Here is a 16,791-nt window from a genome sequence, read left to right as displayed (position 1 = left end):
TTATGTAGATATTAGTACTTGAAAATATCAATTTGATGCAGAATGATTATGGATAAAAGTAGGTAATGACAATGGAAAAGATGTTTGCCCCAGAACTCAAACCTGAAAGTATTTTATCCACTATACCTTTTATCTACAAAGCACGGATTTTTAAATATATGCATCTATTTGTTAGCAAAGGCTGTGGGAAATTATAGTTATTCTCATCTTAGGCTTGACCCTGAAGTTCTATCCACTTTTGGCCACCCCTCAGTGTACATTGATTATTGCCTGGCTACACCTCTAGCGAAATCTAGTCATAATTCTATAGTCCCACTTCCAATGTATGATTGTAGTAGTTAGGATAAACCCAAAACGTGCTGTGTGAAACTTTCACATGGAGACAATGGCAAGTTTTGGGCGAGGACAAAGGTAAAGAGAAACACCCTGGGTTCAGTTCACAGCTACACGTGCTTACTGCGCGCGCTCCCTCGTGGGGGCGCGCACGTTATTTTTTTTTTTGGAAGAAGAGCCTTGCGACAAGGTTTTCGTCGGAAACCAAATAATTCAGGAAACATTTAAAGTATCTGTGTGATGTAGCTAAAGTTATAAAGCACTATTTTCATGCGTGTATCATACAATTTGTCAGAGTTCATTCAGAGGATACCCGAACAGGCTTTTATTTTGAAGGGAAAAAATCTTCCGGTTTTAAAGAAAAGGCAGGAACTCCGCCTCTGCTTGTTTTACAGTTCATGTGCAGCAGGATGGATGCTGAAGAAAATCCAGACGAAGCGACTCTCGACCCAACACAGAAGCCCAGGATGTCCAGGAGCCTAAACACAATATCCCAGAGGTTTATCAGGCTGCTGCAAGAGGCCGAGCACGGGGAGCTGGACCTTAGATACGTACGTTGAACCTTGAACGCAGCATGCCCCAAGTTTAAACAAAGTCTGTGCTAAAACTTCTCTTTAACCTACTTTATTATTTTATGTTTGTCATATTTAGTTAGCGACTTCTAATCTAAAATAAATGGGTTGAAACTACACGTCCCAAACAGAAACAGCAGCCCACAATTCGGAAGAAAACTCCCACAATTCTGACTATAATGGAGATTCTCTCCTGTTGCGTTTCCATCTTGTTCCAGCAGCTTGCTGTCTCTCTCTTGTCTTAGTGTTTCTTTGACCCTCTGCTGCTCTGTCAGGCCAACCGTCTTTATTATGAATATGTGGGATGTATCATCACATTTATTAGGATAAATATAGTTTACTTGACTCGTACAGTTAGAATTTTGTATTTTTATTAGCTTTAAGCCACAATTATCAATAGATGCCAGAATACATGCTTGAAATAACTGACCTAACTTTTTTTTAACATTTAAATTCAAATTACTGAATTGAGTTTACAGTGGTAGTCTATGTACTTTGTTGAGATTAAACGCAATTTCTTCAGATTTTTATACATATAAATATTACACATACCTACATACATACATATATATAATATACACACAAACATGCAGGGAAAAGATTGTTGGGGCCTGTTCTTCAATAAAAGAAAAACTTGCATTGGTTCCAAAAATGAAAGTGTAGAAAAAAGAAGTTAATAATAAATGAAAATTCAATAAATTCAAATAACTGAAAGTCAGATGGTACTTCTTTGGCTCTTCACAACCACTATTGAGCATTTTTCCTTTGGATAAACTTTACATGCACGTGTGCACTCTCACAAACAACTACAGGTGTTTGCTCCAGGTACTTAAAGACTCACTTCCATACAGAAAGCCCATATTCTTATCTTCAGCTACCACAGTATACATGCCAGAATAAATAATACTACATATACTTCAGGGATGGTATCAAGTTACTACTTTATTGTATTTATTATACTATGTCGGTTGGTTGTGCTGTTCTTTTTACATCTCTTTGCAGTTGATGAAGCAGACTGAAGATGTTTTATCTCTATCTCCCTTTCATCTCTTCTTTCTTACATCATTTCTCCTTTTTTTCTGTTTTTCCTTTCCTGTTCTACTTACATTGCAGTGTCTATATAATCTGTAATACTCCCTGCGTAATCATAATAAAGCTATATATATGCATAAATCAAGCGGAACTCTATGGCTGGGGGGGAAACATTTTCCAGACGCTCCACACAAAGATGCTCAATAGGATTTAGGTCAGGACTCATAGAGGAACACTTCAGAATAGTCCAATGTTTTCCTCTTGGCCATTATTGGCTGTTCTTAGCTCTGTTTTTTGAGCTCATAATTTGTTGAAGACACATGACCTGTGACTGAGATCGAGCTTTTTCACACTAAGCAGCACATTTCTCTTGATGGCCTTAAGATTCATTGAATCCTGCAGAGATTCAGACACCCTGTGACAGATAGAGCAAAGCAGTCCCAGAACATAACAGAGCCTCCTCCATGTTTCACAGTTGGGGCAGTGGTCTTTTCTTGCACAGTAATTACCCGTATTCTTATATATAGGCCCACTAAATAATTACAAGAATGTAGACACCTGTGATTCTAATTAGTGGACACACATTGATTTAACATTTCACATCATTTTCAGTAATTTCTATGGGTACCATTATTTTTGTCCAGGCCTGTTTCATGAGTTCATTTTTGAATTAATCATTTTGTTGAAGCATCGTTAAAAAGCAATGTCTGAATTTCATTTAGTAATTGTCATAGAATTATTATCTTTCGCTTTTGTCAGATTTAAGTTATTTCATCTGAACATTATTGGTTTTTCTTTTATTAAATCAGGGGTTCCAACAATTGAATATATATGTATAATGAAACATAATTGAGAAGCTCTTTTATATCAGTAACTCAATTTACCATCTATAAAGCATTAAATATATTAATTTCAAACAAACTGATGTTTTCAAGGCTTTTTTGTTTTAATTCTAATGATGTTTGGCTTGTAGCCATTGAAATCATGATATTTATTATAAGAATTTTTTGACTTATTTAGATAATTACAAAGGGTTTAGAACTCAGGGAACTTGCCTGCATTAAAATGTGCAGGAACTGCTGTCAAGTTAACAATATTAACAAAATTATAATTTATGTATAATTATATAAAAATTATATTTTTTTAATGTAGTGGAACTGAACAATTATTTTTGTGGATAGTTTGTTGATAACGTTTTGCTGGTGACTTTTCACAGGCATTCAGGGCTCTGGGTGAGAAGAAGATCAGAAGAATCTACGACATCACAAATGTGCTGGAGGGCATCGGTCTTATTGTTAAAATATCCAAGTGCCACGTTAAATGGGTGTACGTTTTTCAACTCATTTTTTATTCTTATTTTTTCACGACTGTGTTTTTAGGGTAACCAGCCAAAACTTAAACCTTACAGATGTGCTTTTTGTTTTACAAGTGGGACACATGATGATAACAGACTCGTACGGCTGAAGTCTGATCTCCAGGACCTGAGGTATGTGGAAAGCATACTGGACCAGCAGTTGATCTTGGCTGAGGAGAGCATCAAGAGCCAAACGGATGCCTGGAAAAAATATCCTTTTGATTGATACATAAACTTGTTAGTGTTTGGCAGTATATGCAGCCGCTGTTAAAAAATAAGCATAAAATAGCCGTTTTGTTCTTTATTGTTATTGATCAGATTGTTTCATTTTAGCATTGAAGCTGGACTTTATCTCTCTACTTAATATTTCTTAACTCAAATCAACCCGGACTTATGTGACCCATAACGATATCTGCAGTTGCTTCACTGGTGAGGCCTTTTCTTCCAGGCTCTTTTGTAGAAAGACTTGACAGGGAAATTTTCTCACAGTAAACAACAGTAACAGGAAATTAGCACAGGAAAGCATAATATGTTTTAAAAAGTCAACTTGTATGATATATAATATGTCAACTATAATCTGGAGTTATATCAGAACTAAAATAAACATGATTTGGACAAAGAAGGTGTTTACAGCGATATTAAACTATTTAGAAAAGTATTTAAAAAAAACTCAGCAGGAGAACGATGAGTTCTGAATAGGTGAATTGTGTTGGTAAGAGTTGGATGATGTTTTGCTGATTCATTTGCAGATACAACCCAACTGGATGAATGTAACAGCTGAATGGGTTAAAATAATGAGCCTTTTTCTTGCTTGATATTGCATAAAAATCATTGTAATAATCAGATTTTCTTTCAGGTCACATTCTCTTGGCAGTAAAAGCCCCAGCGGGCACTCAGCTGGACGTCCCCATTCCCAAAGCTGTAAGTTCTGCTTCATTAGGAATCCTAATTGCCTCCTCCGTCCTTAAACCCTTTCATGAAGATGAGATGATTCAGTGTGCACATATCTTTCTACAGGTGCCGAACTGCCCAGCAAAGTATCAGATCAATCTGAAAAGCATCAGAGGACCTATAGACGTCATCCTTCTTAACAAGAGAACTGTCAGCTCTGACCCTGTTGTATTTCCAGTTCCACCGCCTGAAGGAATGTTGCAGTGTGCAAAGTCGGCTATGTCTGTGTCAGAAAATAAAGAAAACAATGATGGACTCTGTGAGGCATCAGCTTTTACCTCAAAAAGCACTCAGTCTGAATGGAGGACTGAAAAGGATGTGCAGCCACTTCAAGAATCATCTTTTATGAGCGCTAACCCCAACAAAAAGGACGAGTCTGTGTGTGAGTATTTATAGGGTCTTGTTAGAGCATTCACATTGAGGCTTTTCAAATTTGGTCACAGTACAAACAAACTGTATTTCACAGTGATGTATTAGGATTGACATTTTAACTGATTCTTATTTAAGAAATGTCTTGATTTCAGTTTAAATTGTGTCAGTGCATAGATGATTTAGATCTGGACTTTGACTGGGCCATTTTAGCAAGGGGAGTGGCGACCTAGTGGTTAGGGCATAGAGCTTAGAATCCAGAGGTTCTGAGTTCAAGCCCCACTCCCAAAGACTGCCATTCTGGGTCTCTGAGCGAGACTCCCATGGCGCCCCACGATGGCAGCCTACTGCTCCCCAAGGAGATGGGTTAATTGCAGAGGTAAATTCTCCAATGTGAGATCATCAAAGTTAAATTATTATTATTATGTGACATGTCCTCATCCTCTTGAAGGTGAACTTTGTTCCCAGCCTTTAGTAGGGCTGGGGGAAAATTGGACTTGCTTTTTTATCTCAATTATTCCTAGACTAAACACAAGCAAACAAACTCACTCTTGTTTTAAACGTAGCATAAACAGAAATTGAGCACTTGTGAACAATGTTTTATTTTTGATCATTTTTTCTTATACATTGTCAGTTCATGTCATCTCAAGGCATTTTTACAAAGACAAGTCAATCAGAGCATGCAGTCAAATTGTTAACAATATATTGAATAAAAACCAGCTGATTGCAATTTACCTGCAGGACACACTCCTCCTGGATGAGCATGTGGAGGCTGTAGATAATGACCTGTATTTTGATGTTCACTCTTCAGCAGTCCCTCGTGTTTTTTAACCCAACCCTGCTTTAAACTTCTCAGCAGCTTTATCAGTAAACTGTCTGCCTTGTTTTGCTAATGCACTCTAACAACCTCTATAGCATTTATGAACCAGCTGAATTTAAACCCAGATTAAATTACAAACAGGTGAAATGTATTACCAATATCCTATGTTCACTAAGATGTAGTCAGCACTATCACAGTCAAGGGGACTGGATACATTGCATGTCAGTTAATGCAGATTATTTATTTATTTATTAAAGGTTTATAACTTTATATAATTTCCCTTTCCAATTTTGTACTACTTAACAAAAATGTTTTTTTGTTCTTAGGTAAAAACAATTCAAAAGAGCTGTATAATCACATGGATTCATTTAAAGGTATCTGCTTCTGAGGATTTATTCATTCCAAGTTTGGCTATGAATATGAATGAATCATTTAAAATACTGTTTTTCTTTTGTAGATGTAATTAATGTAGATCTAATCACCCAGTTCATGCCTTCAAAAGGTAATTTCACAGTCTTTCTTTATGTTTGTATTTCTTACATATTGATGTTTGCAATAATGATTTTTTCATCTTTCTCAGTGTTGTCTCCAATCGTCCAGCTGTCGACGTCTCCATTTAAGGCATAAAGGTCACCATATTCTGATGAGTGGTCAGAGTTTTTGGGCATCAACTCCTGTATTGTGGTGTTAAGATGATGTATTTTTTTGTTTGTTGTTTCTGCATTATTGTTCTTTTAACAAATAAAGCTTGAATTTCAGAAAGTGTCTTCATCTCCAATCTAAGCTTGCACTGAAGCATAAGCACCAAACTCATGGTAGTCTCAACAGAAAGGAAATTAAATCTCAATATTAGCTTTGGAAACAAACGGGCTTTATTGGATGTAGCAATGATTTAATTTCTCCATCAAACATATTAATAAAAGCCTCATTCCCATCTCATTTGTTATTTCATAAATGGTACAGTACAGCATTAATCTTTTATTTATAAACCCAATTAGGAGTGCTAACTGCTGTTAAGCCAATTAATCTGAAGTGAAGGTTAATTTTTCAGATCATGATGTTATGGTCTGGAGAGACACATAAATTTAGCCCAGGACGTATGAAATAAGTAAACGCTTGAATGATTTTATATGATTTTAACATAAAAAGATCCTTAAATTTTATATTAACAAATTAGGATAAAACTTAGTTTAATAACTGACACAAATAAAAATTTAAAATGCTATTTATTAATTCAGTTTCAACCATCTCGCATAAATAGGACAATATTTTTATTTCTAAGGCTACTCTGGCACGTTTAGCCCTGTATACTGTGTACAAATAGCCAATAAAAGGCATAAAGACGATAAGATGGGGCTGAGAAACTGGAGCAGTCACAAAAGAAACAGATTTAAAAGACCAATAAAGCACCTGTTGCCCGGAGGATGAGTCCACCAAAAACAAATTTATCTTTTCCCCTGAGTGAGTAATTTTTAATCCCAAGTTTGACTAAACATTAAACCCAAATGGTTTAATGTTTAAGAAGCGGTATGTGATGACGTACGTACGCTACGTAGGTAAAATGTACGTAGAAGCTGGTTACGTTTTATGTTTCTGCGGTGTTACTATGGAAACGTTAGTTTACTTTGACCTGTAGCTGCAAGCTGTTGTTTATAAGAATACTCTAAAAAGTGCCTTTCTCTGTCTTAATTATCGACTCTTCGTGAAAGATGGTAAAGTATTTGTTGTTTTGAATGCATTGAAAGTCAGACTGGTTTATAAATTATTGGTAGCTCCGTGAATGCTAGGTGCTAATCTAATCAAGGAAAGTAACGACGTCTGCTCCCCAGTAAAAACTGAACCTTTTAGACACATTTTGTCTTTCAGCCGCCCAAAAAGAAAGAGACAAACAAGCCGGAAACTGCAAGGAACCAAACTCTGATAAACGGTCTCACCAAGGAGGAGTTGTCCAAGGAACAGGTTAGACTATTGTTTCAAAGTACAGGTTTGAAGGTTATTAACCTTTAAAACTATACCGTTACATCATCGGCGCTATATGATAAAAGTCATGCTTAAAAGAAAGTATAGCCTATTTGAAATCTGTGGTTTTACAGATAGTCACTTCATAATCTTTTTAAACAGTAATCTCTTTATGTTGTGCAACAGTCAAAACTATTGATCACCTTTCTTCCTGTGGAGTGAGAAGTATCCCCATCACACAATATACAAAGAGCAGAGATTAATTATTTTTGTCTTTCTTTCAGCAATTTGTTAATTTTCCACTCCTTCAAATTCCCAAAGCCTGAAATTAATTAATGTTCTATCAAAACATTTAAACACCTGAGCTGTAGATTTATGCATTTTCTTCTGAATTACTATTATTCTTCCTGTGACCTTCGTTTGCAGCAACACATCTCATCATTTTTTTTGCAGGTCAACAGTTATGCCATATTTTTTCCTTATCAGATGATTTCCTAAATAGTCCAATGTGAGATGTTAAAGGGTTGCAATGTTGTTTTGTAACATAACCCTGCTTTAAACTTCTCCACAACTTTATTTCTAGGATTTATTCCTGATATTCATAATTATAATAGAATAGAAAATTCCTTTATTGTCCGACAATGGGGAAATTGTGGTGTTACAGCAGCAAAAAGGTTATAGTAGAAGGGGTCACGCAATGTGGACCTTAGTGTATAAATATAACAAAATAAGTATCAGAATTCAGAAAAAGATTGACAAATTTTATTCAAATGTCAAGGACTCATGCATATCTGACCGATATTGGATTGGACATCCCTCCTCTGAGCTAGGGCTGTGCAAAAAGCCCTTTTTTTCCTCCATAGAATTTCAGGATAAAAAATTACAAATGATGTATTCCTTTCAAAAACTAGCTTTGACCTCAATCGTTCCTATTAAAAGTTTTCTTCTCCACTGTTACATGCATGCTTGATGTGAGTGATTGCTTAAGACTCAATGACAAAATGAAAGGGAAAATTGTCACTGCAAACACATCCAGGAGGAGCATGCAGTCGCCTGGTTATAGCCTCTGTAAAATGAGATGAAATGTGTTGTGAGTTGTTACTTTATAAATAACCTAAATTGAAATTGAATTGAACTGACTGTGTGACTGGCCATATACAGTACTGTTTAGATAGATGCTTCCCCAACAATAAAACCTGGATATCAGCAGTGAACTGATGGAACTGGTAAACAAGAAAAAGAGCCTTCCAGAATGGAGATGTGGAACTCCTGAGGAGGGTGCAGATGCAACTGAAGATCCAGATAAGAGAGACAAGGGATGCATACACGAGGAGGCTGGAAAGCAATCTCCAAGAAAACAGTATCAGAGATATGTTATCAGGGATGAAGGAGATCCCAGGCTTAAGTCAGAAGGATCATCAGTTCATGAACAAGCTCAGCCCCCTTCTCTGCTGACCACAGTCAAACGAACATCCCATCCCTCCTTTGGCCCAAAGCTCCCCCTCACATCTAAATCTTTTATCTTCTACCCCTCCTATAGGTTATCCTTCTTCTGTCCATTTGCTCTCAACCAAATCAGTAAATGGTGCTGCTGCCTCCAACTTCAAACTATCTGTCTTGTGGAGTCAAGTGAAGACGCAAATGGAGAGCTCGATTCACAATAAGGCAGCTGATCCAGCTGGTGTCAGCTCCAGAGTCCTGAAGGCCTGCGTAGAACAGCACTGTGGGATTCTATGGCACCTCTCAAACCTTAGCTTTACCCAGTGATTCGACAAACCTCCTGCCTTGTTCTGGTGCCACAGAAAACTTAGCAAACTGTCCTCAATGAATGTAGACCTGTTGCCCTGACATCCCACGTCATTAAGGTGCTTTAGAGACTTCTGTTGGTCCACCTGTGCAAGCAAAGAAGCAGCTATTAGGAACTTCTTATACCACTACTTCAACAAACCCACTGTTAAGAAAAGGCAAACACAACTATGAGGATCATGTTCTTTGATTTATCCATTATCCATTTAACATTATTCAGCCTAAATTAGCTTTGTTTTAGTAAATCCAGCAGACTTGGGTAGAGGCATCAACAATTGCCTGGACAAACAGACCACAGTTTGTGAGACTGAGGGGTCAGCTGTCCAATCAGGTAGTCAGCAGTGTAGGAGCAGCACAAGGGATGGTACTCTCACCATTATTATTTCCTCTGTACAGCTGTCTGTACAGACATCCAATGCAAGACAGAGTTCTGTCATCTGCAGAAACACTCAAATGACTGCAGTTGTTGGGTGCATCAGGGAGCAAGCTGGATGCTATTAACACAATGGGAGAAGAAGTGGACGTGGTAGAGGAGTATAAATACCTTTGTGTTCACCTGGACAATAGACTGGACAATAGACTTCTTGATAACTTTAAAGTTATCTAGAAGGGACAGAGCAGACGATACTTCCTAAGGAAGCTTAGGTCCTTCAGTGTATCTTCGATAAGTATGTTGTGGAGTTTTATCTCTTCCCTCATCAAGTTCTGGGATAACAGCATCACAGCAAATGACTTAAAGAAGCTCAACAAGCTAAGAAAGAAGGTCCGTTCTTTTTCAGAAACTTCTCTAGAGCCTCTGGAGATGTTTTCACAAAAGAGAATTCTTCATAAAATTAAGAACATTATAGATAACAGTGAGCATTCTCTTTACAAAAAACAAAATGACAGTGTCTTCAGTCAAAAAGATATAAATACCCATCTGTTGTGGTCATAGGGTTTATTTATTTTTACCTACTTTTTCACATACTATTCTGTTTAAAACATGATCTCTTTGTCTATGTTAACTTTTTGGATTTGGATTGTTTCTTCCAAATTCTGGTCTTTCAGATGGAAGAGCACATTATGCGCCTTTGCAAGGAACTAGAAAGAGAGAGGGAGGAGAGGAACTACTTCCAGCTGGAACGAGACATGGTCCAGTCCAGTCTAGATGTTACCAATAAAAAACTGGAGAAGGTTAAGGCAGAACTTAAAACCATGGACAAGGCCATAGAGGATGATGAGGCAAGTCACCAAGTAGAGATAAAGGTAAGTTAACACTCTTCTCCAGCTCAACAGTCACAATTAATGCTGGATTTAATTTATTTAGTGGATTTAGAAGACACAAATGTACAGTACTGTCTGAAAGGCAAAAAGTTTAGAAGCCAATATTTGTTGGTTATTATATTCCAAGTGCTTTACCAGAGCTTAACATACAGAAATATAATCAGTTAAAGCTACAGTGTGTAATAATTAAAGGGATATACAGTCAGAAATGTAATATATTATACATAACAATGTTATTTATCATCATCTACGAGCTCAGCCTCTTAACCTTAATATTTGCGTTGCCTTAGAATTCGTTATTTATAATTACATAGGAGCGGGTCTCGCAGCCATGGAGGCAGACATCTTTTTGCTACGGCAGCGCAGAGCCAACAAACTAGCGATTGCGAGATCGCCCATTACGCTCGAAAGTAACTACGGCAAGTTGTTTAAGTCTACATGAAATCTATACCCTACACAGACTAATGAAATACTATCTGTAAAATTATCTATGTAAACAAACCTCATCACTTGAGAAGGTAGGTGATGCGGACGTCGTGGAAGACATTTTGTCCCGTAACGCTCGCCGTACTGTTGGGGGGGAGAAGCGGTGGGGGGGGAGATGTTCATGTTGCTGCGGTCTGCAGTCTGGACGTTAGATGTCGCTGAAAATTACACACTGTAGCTTTAATTAGGAATTACTGCAGCAGATGACCAATCCTAATACAGAATATTGTCAAGAGGCTGAGGCTCACTGGCAGTCTTAGAAACCTGCAAAGAGTCCTGAACTATACCTGAATGAAAACCTTTTGGATTAATTAGACCAACTGAGAGCTGGAACCTTTTGTCCAGCGTCAGTCTATGACCACACAGATATGCATGTGGAAAAGTGGGCAAAAATTCCCATAACCAACCTCCTAAATTTTTTGTACAGCCTTCCAAGAAGAGTTCAAACTGTTATAGTTACAGAGGGTGGAAAGACATTTTATTGCCTGTTGGACTTTACAGCTTATGTTGATGGTAAGGTATCAATATTTATAGGGCATGACCTTCAAAGATTTAAAATAATGAGTGCTGAATAGGACATACAGTTGCTTTTTCAAGTGCAATAAGTGGCTGTGTTCCTGTTGATCTACTAAGATTACTGGTGTAAATGCTAAGATGTGCAAACTGGTTTGTTTTCCCACCATTAAAGTTAGCAGATTGTGTGTGATACTGGCACTTTGAGAGATGTGGTAAAAGAAAGATCAGAAAAAGACATATTTCAATAATCCCAGAGGGAAATTACTTTTGTTACACGCTCAAGATATACAAACATTTATTTATGTATATATATATATATATATATATATATATATATATATATATATATATATATATATATATATATATATATATATATATATATATATATATATATATACACACACAACAAACCACACAATATATGTATAACTATAAATCCAAATAAAGTGATGATGACGTTGTGCAACAGCGCCAGGAATAAAAAAATGTCAATTACAGAGGGGGATGTCTGAATCACTTGAGGGAGGCGTTATAGAGATTAATGACCACAGGCAGGAATGATTGTGGTGCATCTGGGTAAAAAGAGTCTTCTGCTGAGGTTCAAAGCCACATACTTTGGGGAAATAATGATATTTATTGATTCGATATAATTGATATAAGTTTAGAAAAATTATATTTTGTAATATTCATATAATTCATATAATAAGTATAAATATTTATATTTATTAATCTACATGTTTTATCCACTTATTATTCTGTGTAGATAGTATAGATCTGAAAATACCATAAACAAAATTTAAAAATGAAATAATGAAAAAAAGTTAAATAAAAAAAAAACATGATACAGTTGTGTTTGTTTGCTGAGACGGTTGATTTTTATAAACTACTACAGTCATAATATCCAACATTAATGATTTTCTCTAAATGTCTTGGCCCAATATCCAAAAAATTTTTTAATCTTGCAAATAAGTGTTTGCTTACGGGATTTTGAGAAAACAATACAAATATCAATCTCTTAAAAATAATATAACCTTTTTACTGCAATAGATAATACTTCTGTATTCATTTATTTTTAATTTGACAATTAAAGAAATTTCCAGTTCAAAACTTGATTAATCTCATCTCATATGAAACCAAAAGTAGGTAAGGTTCCTTTTTAACCAAGTGGTGAAAAAACAAATTGACTTTTTCCACATATAGGCTACTGGAAGCCATCTTCCCTTTGATTTTAATTTTTAGCGGAAAAATGATCCTGGTTCATAAGTTTATCCTTCTGTAACTTTAACTGTAGCTTTTTTAATAGAACACGTTATTCAACGCTTTTCTAGTAAATGCAGATTACATTTTTAGTTTTTGCATGTTTATTTTTCCTTTCAGGTCTTTAAACAGAAGATGAAGCACCTACTGTGTGAACATCAGAACACAATCTCTGAGCTCGGAGCAGAGCGTATAGCCTTAGCCGAGGTGCTGCAGAATGAGCAGGATCAACTGGAGGAAGAGCTGTACAAGGAAATGAAGAACATCCTGGTTGACATGAGGACATCCAAAAATGAAGAAGTTGTTAGAGAGCTTCAGCTGGTTCGTATGACATGGGCTGTGTCCAAACATCTGCCCAAGCCCCTATATAGAGCACTGTATAGAGCACTATATATGGGTTATGCAATTTTACATCAGTGTCAGAATGTCTAGTGGATGAAAAAGTTGTGGACTAATTTCCTACAATGTACCTTGAAAAGTAGCGGTCATCCATGGTCATTAAACGAGCAGATATATCCCAGAAATCTTTGGGGGATATGGGATCATGGGATTTGTTTTGGGGCGAGAGAGAATAAAGATGGCATGGTGCAGGGAACCGGAGTCATGTGACCAATGGGAAGTAAAAAGCGGTGATCGTCTGTCGGAACAGTCAGTTAACTAAGTGCATTATAAAGTCCCCACTCTAAAGAGTGGTTGAGGGGTTAGGGCACACATTGACTTTCTGCCACATCATTACTGCTGCTCATTTTATTCATTTACATTTGTCACATACAGAAGCTTAGCTAGGATTCCCTTGACATTTTAGGTGTGTGTTTAACGGCTCTCTTTTCAATTATAAGAAACATGAAAAAGAAATGGCTGCAGTGAAGGAAAAATGGGAAAGGCTGTTGGCAGGTGAGTAACTCATGTACTACCATATTCTGCAGCTCCTAAATTCAGCAATTTACTGAACTTGATTTTTTATCTCTGTTTTATTAGACACTGCGAGAAAAAGTAATGCAGATATAAAGCAGCTGCAGCAGGAACTTGACATCAAAAGGAAAAGTGAAATCTTTGCGCAAAAGCTTCAATTGGGAAGGTACATTAATGAACTTAAAGAAGACCAAAAAAGAGCCTTAAATGATGCAAGGGATTTTTTTCTGAAGAGGGACAATAGCTCCAAAATTACGGATTTGGAGGTATGTCAGTAAAAATAAATTTTTGATATGCTATTTGAAACAGATTTTGTTATTTGTAATAATCTAAAAAGCGAGAGTTCACTATTTTTAGTTACCAATTGCTTATTTACATATTTGTAAGTTGTTAAAACTTTAACCTTTATGAGTCCTTTGTCTATTTCTTGTATTTTATTCCCCATGTATTTTTCCCCATCCAAGGAACAACATTTTAAAATGACATGTCAACTGAAGCAGATGAAAGAAGAGTTGCCCACTTTATCGAAGGAAAATGAAGAACTTACCGGGCTTGTTGCAGAAGCCAAGGGGGAACTTAACCGATTAGAAACGAGAGCAAAATTCTTGCCAATGGCAAAGGTTATTTTAAGGATGTTTATTGTATTCATTTAATCTATCAAATCTTGTTGTTGCTGTAATGAGTGTGATTTTTGTCGCAATGTATTTTCCAGGGCCCCATTAGCATTCCTCAAAAAAAGGAAGTGAAAGAGTTGAGAAAATACTGCGATGAACTGCAAGAGAAATTCAATCAGGTAAAAGATGTTTTAAAATTTGTGCGATGAAATGTAATCAGCATTCAAATGAATTTCACACTTTTTATTCTTTATGCAGCTTTATATGGAGGTGGATGAAATGCGCTCGTCCTTCCCCCAGAAAATTCTTATTGCAGAGGAAAAAGCAGATCGGTCTCTCAGGCCTCTGGAGGATGAGCTGCAGGCTGCAAAGGAACGCTTGGAGAAGATCCAGGTTCAGCCCAACTTGGTGCCCTCAGCACCTAACCTGGACCAAATTGCTGTTGCTGAGATAACTGACAAAGAGAAGGTACTATAGATTCACACCTATGTGGTCTCCCTTCTTAGTTCGCTGTGAATTTATATGAAACTTTAACCGAAAAATCTTTGCTCACAGAAAGAAAGCTTGGAGGCCACAAATTCTTCCACCAAGAACCTAAAGTATAAAAGATCTCTGATTGATCAGGTCAGATAAGATTATTGATGAGATTTACAAACATAACATGCCAGTTCTTGACTTAAATTAATATATTTATGTTAAATGTCCTGCAGGTCGGCAGTGGCATGTGGCAGAGGCCTGGAGCAAATAAAGGAGGTTTTTGCAACTGAGAGATTTTTGGTGTGTTTTAACACATCATGGATCAGAGGAAAACAACTCCTTGCACATTTTGATGTCGGGTGCTAATTTGCCTCGTCAAAAGGCTTCCAGAGCCAGTCACCCAGCCTTATATTGATCTCTGACAAGTATCGTCTCCTAACTGTCCTGCTATGGATTCTTTGATGCAATAAAATATGGTTTGAATGTTGTTTAAAATGAGTATATTTGTCTTTTTATAGTGTATATCTCTTCAGATTGTGTTCTATGTCATAAATAATTTATAACCTGCTGCTACCACCGTGCCTAAAGTTTTTAAAATGGGGTAGTGTCTCAAAGCTTTATGGAAGTAAACTCACTCCTGTCTTTCTACAATACGAACATCTGTCTCAGTCCCAGAAATTAATCATATAGTTAACAGGATTTCAACAACTTCTTGCACTGAGCTTTTCATTTGTTTTATATGCTGTGAAAACTCATTTCCCCCCTAACAGATTTCATCTGCGACTATTTCCTTCTCTCAGTAAGGGGTCACATACTGTAGAACCTAGAACAACATCTAAAGTACCGAAAGCCTCCAAGGCTTCAGTTAAGATCAGAGTTCAAGATTTTACAGTGAGAAGGAGTGTGGCCAAAAACAGCCTCACTGTGAGAGTTCCAGTGGGAAAACCTGCTAACTTAAATTTAAAACAAAAAACATCATTATGACAAAATTATTATGTGAACAAATGAGAAAAGAAGAAATCTTTTGTAAGGGGTCCACTCTGTTATATCTGACATAAAACAAAGAACTGCTTATTTAGTAGGTGGCAGCCATATTATGTCAGGACCAAGGAGATTTATCATTACTAATAGAACAACAAATAAGGAAGAATGGCTTTTCATCAACCGGTGCTCATTTAGGTTATACATCAGCACAAAAGTATTTTCTGAATCTCTTGCAAAAAAGAAGTAGGTTAAAGGTCCTTCACCACAGTGATATAGAAGATGGTCAACCACTTAAACAAAATAACGGTTGTTAGGGTTAATCTTTCTGATTTAATAAAAGAGTTTGGGTACACTTTTTTTGGTTTTTAAAATAAAAAATCATATTTGTGTACTTATTTAGCCTATCTTTATATATTGTTACAATGTGATGGATCTGGATATGAACATTTTAAGTGTTCCAAAGGCAGAAGAAATCAGTGAGAGGGCTGATTCTCATTCACTGAGCAACCACATGGCAACATGTTTAACAGAGAGAATATTCTCTTTTCTGGAAGAAAATGTTTAGTTTTTGTTTTCCTAATTTATGCTTATTGTTCGCCATGTGTATAAAAAAATAAAAATCTCAACAACCACATTTTCCAACGGAGAGGAGAAAGGTATGGGCTAGATCCAGTTTCTCATTGACTATTCCCGTGGTGAATCGAGCCCTGCCGCACTGAGTGATTGTTGTTCCCTGTGGCATCAATAATACAGGAGGAAGTTATTGTCCCTGCGCAGGCCGCAGTATCACAGAGCTGAAGCAGGTGGAGGCAGGGGGTGGTCCTTTCACCTAGTCCTCTTGGGTTTCAGAGCCAGCAGACAGCGCTTTGATGCTGGGGAGTCTGCTCCTGTGCCACCGCACAAGGCTCAATTGTACGTTTCTCTGACTGAGGTATAGAGGAGTCTAAACAGTGACAGGCTGCACAGCCATGCTGACCCAGCCCCTTTGGTAAGACTACACCTGCAAAAAAAACCCACTGTCACCTGATGAGTCCCTGCTCAATAGGGGATCAGTCAGCGGGAGACACTGGGCAGTTCAAAAAC

At 36.9% G+C, this 16,791-nt stretch overlaps 2 protein-coding genes across 4 annotated transcripts; both read left to right on the top strand.

Moving 5' to 3' along the window:
• Positions 1-590: 590 nt before the first annotated feature.
• LOC119798982 (transcription factor E2F5-like) lies at positions 591-6,189 on the top strand. Of its 2 annotated transcripts, none has more exons than XM_038308659.1 (9): positions 591-884; positions 3,154-3,263; positions 3,367-3,501; positions 3,677-3,720; positions 4,136-4,212; positions 4,309-4,624; positions 5,758-5,805; positions 5,889-5,933; positions 6,012-6,189. In XM_038308659.1, exons 1-9 carry the CDS (start codon positions 732-734, stop codon positions 6,056-6,058), a joined length of 975 nt encoding a protein of 324 aa, XP_038164587.1. In that variant the 5' UTR covers positions 591-731; the 3' UTR covers positions 6,059-6,189. The 2 variants fall into 2 exon arrangements, with proteins under 2 accessions (XP_038164587.1, XP_038164588.1); XM_038308660.1 differs by having other exon boundaries at positions 612-884; positions 4,148-4,212.
• A 142-nt stretch (positions 6,190-6,331) lies between these two features.
• Positions 6,332-15,222, top strand: LOC119798980 (dynein regulatory complex subunit 4-like). 2 transcript variants are annotated; one of them, XM_038308655.1, is made up of 11 exons: positions 6,332-7,143; positions 7,298-7,390; positions 10,244-10,441; positions 12,842-13,042; positions 13,561-13,615; positions 13,700-13,899; positions 14,098-14,253; positions 14,346-14,426; positions 14,506-14,715; positions 14,803-14,871; positions 14,958-15,222. In XM_038308655.1, exons 1-11 carry the CDS (start codon positions 7,141-7,143, stop codon positions 15,012-15,014), a joined length of 1,323 nt encoding a protein of 440 aa, XP_038164583.1. In that variant the 5' UTR covers positions 6,332-7,140; the 3' UTR covers positions 15,015-15,222. The 2 variants fall into 2 exon arrangements, with proteins under 2 accessions (XP_038164583.1, XP_038164584.1); XM_038308656.1 differs by lacking the exon at positions 14,803-14,871.
• The last annotated feature ends 1,569 nt before the right edge of the window (positions 15,223-16,791 follow it).

Source organism: Cyprinodon tularosa, unplaced genomic scaffold, assembly GCF_016077235.1.
Source record: "Cyprinodon tularosa strain WSP-4 unplaced genomic scaffold, ASM1607723v1 ctg642, whole genome shotgun sequence".
NCBI lineage: Eukaryota > Metazoa > Chordata > Actinopteri > Cyprinodontiformes > Cyprinodontidae > Cyprinodon > Cyprinodon tularosa.
The sequence above is the reverse complement of the archived record's forward strand: the minus strand, read 5'-3'. Positions and strand labels throughout refer to the sequence as shown.

Bases quoted from the DNA above. Each gene is read 5' to 3' on its own strand.
- LOC119798982 (XM_038308659.1), top strand. From the start codon at position 732: ATGTGCAGCAGGATGGATGCTGAAGAAAATCCAGACGAAGCGACTCTC. The intron at 3,502-3,676 runs ATATCCTTTTGA...ACTCAAATCAAC, and splicing joins CAAACGGATGCCTGGAAAAA to CCGGACTTATGTGACCCATA. The intron at 4,625-5,757 runs GTGAGTATTTAT...TTTTGTTCTTAG, and splicing joins CAAAAAGGACGAGTCTGTGT to GTAAAAACAATTCAAAAGAG.
- LOC119798980 (XM_038308655.1), top strand. The intron at 10,442-12,841 runs GTAAGTTAACAC...TTTTCCTTTCAG, and splicing joins GTCACCAAGTAGAGATAAAG to GTCTTTAAACAGAAGATGAA. The intron at 14,427-14,505 runs GTAAAAGATGTT...TTCTTTATGCAG, and splicing joins TGCAAGAGAAATTCAATCAG to CTTTATATGGAGGTGGATGA.